At 39.2% G+C, this 7,349-nt stretch overlaps 1 protein-coding gene across 1 annotated transcript; it reads left to right on the forward strand.

Moving 5' to 3' along the window:
- Nucleotides 1-500: 500 nt before the first annotated feature.
- Nucleotides 501-2,231, forward strand: LOC137047544 (counting factor associated protein D-like). Its single transcript, XM_067425303.1, has 7 exons — nucleotides 501-598; nucleotides 770-829; nucleotides 907-999; nucleotides 1,076-1,248; nucleotides 1,380-1,629; nucleotides 1,731-1,926; nucleotides 2,027-2,231. Exons 1-7 carry the CDS (start codon nucleotides 553-555, stop codon nucleotides 2,142-2,144), a joined length of 936 nt encoding a protein of 311 aa, XP_067281404.1. The 5' UTR covers nucleotides 501-552; the 3' UTR covers nucleotides 2,145-2,231.
- Nucleotides 2,232-7,349: the final 5,118 nt, after the last annotated feature.

Genomic DNA, 7,349 nt, shown 5'->3' on the forward strand with positions numbered 1-7,349 from the left:
ACTAGTCCATTTGAGATCTGGATCTTTAAATGAACGTTGTTTAACAGATAACATAGATTAATGTCATAGATAAGGAATATATAAATAGTTTAATTTCCTGTCAGCTATTGATTTAGGAGATTGCTCAATGTTGTTACTGTTAATCAGTGTTTATCATACTGAACATTAGCCAATTGTAAACAGTGCTTTATTTAACATACACCCTTTCACTTTTTACCTACAAATTCAAAACACTCAAACAACCACTTACACACTGGCTAATCTTTAATATTTTAACCAATAATTTTAGTTTTAAAAACACAACCACATATTTGCAGTGCATTTGCCCAGGGGTGAAAGGTCACAGGTGGCCATCATCGATCACCCTTGCAATCTCTACTGAAGGGTATCAAACAAAGACCTTGTCCCAGTTCAATAAATATTTGTCCACCCCCAATGAAACCTCGTGAACTTCTGTTATCCACATTAGGTCATTGGCATGAACACTTCCGGCCAACGAAGGCTTATAATCCGTCTCTAGTGGAAGTCAGTCTGGTTTCTTCAGATTGCACGATGTGGCGTCTTCTAGCTGGGTTTGTGCTTCTGCTGTGTGCTGCAGGTGAAGAGAAACAACAGACGAAAGAAAACACAAACACGTATAATAGTTGATCTCGTGATTCAATGGTTGCCGTTTTTAAAACTAAATGTGTTGAGCAATGATATATTTTGCTGTTTTTTAATAGAAAAGATGATTTAGTAAATTGTGATCTCTCTGTGTTTTCATCCGTAGATGCCGCACCAGTTGATGGCAGAACAGTCCCTGATTTTGGAAAGATGTATCATGTAGACGGTATATTTCATGTCAACGGTATATCCCAGTACAGTACACTTCTTTTTCAGTATGTTACATGTGGCTCTTTTATGTAGGTGAGCTGTCTTTGCCTCATTCTGAGGTAAAGGAACCGTTTGAAGTTTGGTACGACCTTGAGGGGAACCGAAGTCGCATCGACTATCATAACAGTCAGTAATTTTCTCACGATAAAGTTTAGATTGTAGATTATTATGCAGTTTCTCTACAATAATGCTCTCTATGCAGGTACAGTGCGCACTTTTCTGATTGGAAACGACTTGGATTATGGTGCAATTTACATGATCACACCAGTTACCACTGAGACTGAAATCCAAGCTATTAAGTATTTCCAGCTTAATGGGACCAAGGAGGATCCAATACGTCCACAGGCAGCTCTGCCTGATCTACAGGGCTTTGAAGTATGTCTACTTAAAGAGATAGTTCACCAAAAAATGAAAATCATTTATGCACCCTAAATGACTTCCTTCTGTAGAGCAAACCAATGCAACAAAGAGGATATAATGTGTATAAATCGTTGTTTGTTTTGCAGTTTGAGAAGATGGAGGATTACGCAGGCGTTCAGTGTGAGGTCTGGAAAAAGGTTGCACAGGCTGGTCATAAGAAGAACACGTATCGTCTGTGGGTCAAACGTCCAGAGGAAAATGATTCCCCAGCCATCCCGTACCACTTTGAGATGGTGGGCTACAACACTCTCTTGGGGTCCCACAATGACAGATACATGATTGACTACAGTAACTTCAGCTCACAAATTGAATCAGACGTTTTCACACCGCCTGGAGGTAACTGGAGAACACACATTCAGTGACACGCCTTTGTCCGTCTCTTTTACACTTGCAAACCATCTAATCAAATGCTCACTGAGGCATAATGCTTTAATTAGGAATGACCTATGAGGAGTTTACGGATCCTGCCGAGGAGCATCAAATATTGGCCAACCCGCTTCAAGACTATGTCAGCACCTCCCCTGTTGGCCACGCCCACCGTTTGTTTGGCCCCTTTAAGGAGAAGTTTCAGCGTCAGTATGAAAGTGAGAAGGAGCACGAGGAGCGCGAGAACTACTTTTTACATTCTCTGCGGTGAGGAGAAACAACTAACATTGAATTATAGAAGTAGTAAGCAATCTTACTTTGATTTAAGATGCATGTGCTTTTCATTTAACATCCTCTCCCTCCTCAGGTCTGTGCACTCCACGAACAGAGCCGGTCTTACATTCAGCGTCGGTATCAACCATTTCGCCGATTGGTCGAAGGCAGAGCTGGCCAGGATGACAGGAGGTGTAATAAAAAAGCAATAGATTGGAACAAAATAGTCCTCAAACATTTCTACAAACGAGTCTGTGGCCAACGTATACAATAAAGCATGATAAACTTGGTCAGATTAAGTGTTTTGCACGAGTTTGTCATTAAAATCTAAAGGTGAAAAAATTGCTTAGTTGCAGTTTAAATACTTAAACGGTCCTCAGATGATTATCTCTCAGAATCAGATTATCTGTGATTTTCAGTAAATCCTTTTTTTTATTTATTTTTATTTGGCTGTATTGAAAAAATATGTCTCTCCTTATTATCTTTGTCTGCCTCTTAAAGCAGCACTAGGTAACTTTTCAACCTTCATAATATATTTTCAAGACTCTTGTGATGATAAATCGACTTACAATAGGTTGAATGACACGTCTGCCATAGCTTGACGTGGTCTGTATCGTTTTTAATCGTACTTTTAAACTTCGGGTTTCGGGTAGTAACCCGAGAAAAAAAAGAACTACAAAATTCGACTGCTTTACGGCATATACGTCACTTCCACCAACACACACACTTCCTTACATTCGGACGTGCGAGCCCAACTTTGTTCGTCGGATAATATAGTCATGTCCGAAGCAGCAGAGACAAATAAGAAAGAAAAGGTTTTGTGGGAGGAAAGCAATAAGGGGAAATGAATAAGTGATGGGATTAAAGGCAGAACGAGGATCAACATGTGACCAGCTTTGCTCGTTGGCGTGAGCTGAAGGAGGCGTGCCCGACTGATGCTGTCCTGCTTGTTATGGTGATTACATATGACATGCTGAAACATATGCCACTGACTGTACCTGGGATGAAGACATTTCACACGCGCCGCCGGAAGAACACCTGCATGTGTTCAGGGGAACTGTTAGTGCTGCACCGACCCGCGGGACGCTTTTATGAAGTTATTTGACCCGCACCGCACCACTGTATATATTTTTACAACCCGCCCCGCACCCACGACCATTAAATAGACATACGGGGTCCGCGGGTTATGAGACGACCCGCGCATCACTAGTTCAGGGTTGTCATGTCAACAAATGCACGCGCGATGGCATCCCCTGATGTAGGATGACAGCTCTTACGACAGTAGTTGAGGACATTATTTTTTCCCAACTGTAGGGGGACCCCGAGAGCAAAAGTTGCCAAGTGCTGCTTTAATTGTTCCCTAATCCATGTTCTGCCTAACTGCCCCCTAATATAAATGATTTAATGACTCCTTTTATCTGCCTATTCATAGAGCTTAGGGTATTGCCATATTTCATTTTTACTGATGAAGACAAGACTTAATATCCAATGCCATATTTAGAATCATAAAGTTTATGCATTTTACAAATTTACCAAAATAGCCTTGCAATGGACTTTCTTTTCTACACACCGGTTAAACCTGAAGAAAACTCAAATAACTATCCTATTAGCCCTACCAATTCTTCTAATACCTAGATGTTCCACCTAAGGGGCATGTTGTCACATTTCACTTCCATTCTTTTGGGGTAAATAAAGAAAAAGTATACACTGTGTTAATGGAACAAGACCATATATTTGTACTAGACTTGTGAAATTTATGTGGAAAACAAGATACTTGAGTCTGAACCCTAAGTGGATTTACGCACAAGTCAAAAGTGCCCTTACCCTTTTCAGGGAACCGTGAACATGCAAATATGTCATTACATTTTTGAAATACTCATTTTAAGATATCAGAGGGTACTTCATGGTAATATTTAGCAACTGATAGTCAGTTATTGGCTATCAGATACCCTGAGAGTGGCAGATTCTGCACGCATATTTTGACTTCTAGTTTCACACAGGATTAATTCACGCGGTGTGGGCCTCACCTGCTGAAAATCAATAAGTGACGATTCTGGTAATGTTTAAAGGAACTGTATGTAAGAAATGTCAATTAATTTCAATTAATCATAAAATGGCCCTGATATGTCACTAGACATTAAGAAATCATGTTTATTTCAAATACTTATATGACTGACAGCAGTAGTCCGGCCAGGATATTGTCATTTAAAAGTTGTTGTTGCAGCCCTCAACTGATGTTGATGTTGACATGTTGTGTTTTGGCCTGAAGTTCCGCCCTTCGCCCTCCACCGATCTACCAATCACAGAGTCAGTAGTGTTTCGGCATCCAGGTTGCCAGATCTGCTCTAGTTACCACAGCTGCAGATCAAGCCTGCAGTACCCCTCTCAGAAACAGAAGCTTTCACGCCTCTATCGCCCCCCCGGTGACCGGTCCCAGTATAGTCGCCCCTCTGTGTTTTCTAATGGACGCGAGGCAAACTAAACAATAAAATTACACATCAAATATTTTTTCCCCAAAGTTAGTTTATGTCACTGAAGGCAGTTTAATCATGATGATTTCATTTCAAGTGTTCGGTTTTAAAATAAGTTTAGGTCTAGTTAGTTATCTGATGCTATAAAAACGGGTGTGTGACGTCATGATTGACAGCTGAGATCAACATCTTCTCTGAGTGAAGTTGTCATGAATGACAGCTGAGGCACTAACAGATTTTTTTTGGGAGCAGATTGGAGCTTTAGCTTTAATTTTTACATTTCCATAACTGTTTATTTCACACCAACATAGTTAATTGTTCTGCATCTGTGAGAGTGTGAGCGGGCTTTTGATATCGCAGCAGTACTTCCTGCTCTACTTCCTGCGCTCTACTGCGCAACTCCGGTCCCGAAATCGCTACTAAGCAGACTCGGTCCCAAGATGTCAGTGCTGTGCAGGCCGCCTGAAAGCTTCAAATCTGGCAAGCGGAAACGGATTATGTCGAGTCTTCCATATTTTTTTACGGTCTATGGTGCAGATCTACAAACGCTCCTGCTGATCCTTCAGCCAATCTGGCAACCCCGAGGCAGAGGGGGTGGGGGGTGGGTAGTGATTGCAGTACCCGTTTTGGCCACAATCTTACATACATTTCCATTAATGATGACGAGTAATGTTTAAAATGAATGATGGAATATTGTAAAATGTTAATAAATAACATTGTTAACACTGTTAAACATTGTCGGCTGCCTACATCGCAAAAGTGGAATGGTTTAATCTTGGCCGAATGGCCGTTGATTGGCAGTGTAAAGATCAAAACCATCAGCATTTACGTTTCGTGTCCTGCTTAGACACCGGTCAACTAAATATATAACATTGTTCTAGTGTTTTTTGGATATTTTATTCCAAAAATGGTATATATAGTGCCTTTAAGTAAGCCAAATAATAATAATAAGTAATTACAATTAATAAACTGAGAGGCTGTTTTGTAGTATTACGTAAGTGGGCGGGTTTTTATACCCTGAGCAAATCATTGTTAAACATGAGTGGAATACAAACACCAAAACCAGCTGATAGGAAACCAAAAGATAAGGCAAATGGTTGGTGATCAAGAAGGGGAGAAGTAGGCCTACATTAACCTAATCTCCTCAATGCACATTTAAGCAATAGTGCCTAGATTGTACATTAGGATACTTGAATAACTCTAAAGTACATCACAATTCAGTTTAAGCTGTCAGATGAGACCAAACATGTAGTAACATGTTAGAACACACAATAAACAGTTATTTAGTGGAAAGCACATGTGTCCTGTGAAGCAAATGGTACAGATGTGTCATTGAGGTGTAAATGATTCCACAAAAAGAACCATCCCATCCCTGGAGTGTCCCAACAGTCCTCAATCAGCATATTGATGAATCCATTGCATCACAGGCATTAGAGCACAGTGATAACAAAGGCCATTGTCCATTGTTTAATTCACATGTATAAGCTACCTTTAAAGGGATTCCTGAACTACTAGGGCAGTACAAATTTCAACCCATATTTGCTCAGCCCTACAAAAGTCATTCAGGTTTGGAACGACATGAGGGTGAGAAAATTCTGACAATTTTAATGTCAATATGCACTATAGGTTTTCTACCAAAGCTCTGCCATGGGTAAATTAATTTGACTTAAAATATGAATTTGACGTAAATCCATACAAATAAATCTAATATATAGGCTTATGAGGAAGAGTTCTCAAAAAGAAATGGGAGACCACAATGCATAACGGTTTTCTTGACAATAACAACCTGTGTATATATCCAAAAAGGAGACAGATTAGATTTATTAATAAAGCCCTCTGTTACAGATGGCTTCACTTGATTTATGACAGAAATGCATTTTTTTAAATTCAGTATCCTGCAGCTGTTTCGAGCCTGGTGCTCTTGCACGGACGAGACTCCGACTTTTCCGACTGCTGTAACAAAATAATCAAATTCAGCAAAAAAAACAACTGAATTGCTTAACAGTTGCACCCTACACAGTAGAACAAAAACTTCAGACCACAAGAAAATGAAAATGAACATATTTTAGTTAACAGTGTGGGATGTACAGGGAAGTCTATGACAGCTGAATAAAATAATATAACTGTATGAAAACAAGTAAAATTGCAAAATGTAAACTCTCAATTGTGTGTGAAAAAAAGTCAGAACTGTGAAATAAAGGCCCGGTTTCACAGACAGGGCTTAAATTAAGAAAGGATTAGGTCTTATAGTTAAATTAGGACATTTAAGTAGCTTTTCTTTTAAACGTGCCTTAGAAAAAAAATCAAAAAACAAAACAAAAACAATCTTGAGTGCATCTTGAGACAAAATATAGGCAAGCTGCTTTTAGTTAAACAGCTTAAACCAGTGTTTACTTTCAGTTGCATTATCCATATGTGATGGTTTGTTGTTATTGGTGTACATTTTCCTCCTCGGTGTCAGACAGTGGCTCATCTCATGTTTCAAGCATTTCTGTTACTTCCCATCTCTCATTTCAACACACTTCACTTTCAGTACGCTTCATCGTTTAATGCTTAAAGTGATAGGTCACTCAAAAATGAAAATTCTGTCATTTACTCACCCTTATGTTGTTCCAGACCTGTATGAGTTTCATTTTTCTGCTGAACACAAAAGAAGATATTTTGAACAATAATGGTTAAGCTAACGGCACCCATTGACTTCAATAGTATTTGTTTTTCCTACTATGGAAGACAGTGGAGCAGAGTTTCATTTTTCTGCTGAACACAAAAGAAGATATTATATGAATGGGGAAGTAGTTAAAAGTGCAAATTAATCAACTGATTAGATTCATTTTATGCATACCAATTGTCTTTCTTGCTTATTTTTCACTTGATATAAATGACACAATGACCATTATGCTGCAGTTCTTACTCACCAAACTTCGAATTTAAAATTTGATGTTTTAG

This window comes from Pseudorasbora parva, chromosome 19, assembly GCF_024679245.1.
Source record: "Pseudorasbora parva isolate DD20220531a chromosome 19, ASM2467924v1, whole genome shotgun sequence".
In the NCBI taxonomy this organism is placed as follows: Eukaryota; Metazoa; Chordata; class Actinopteri; order Cypriniformes; family Gobionidae; genus Pseudorasbora; species Pseudorasbora parva.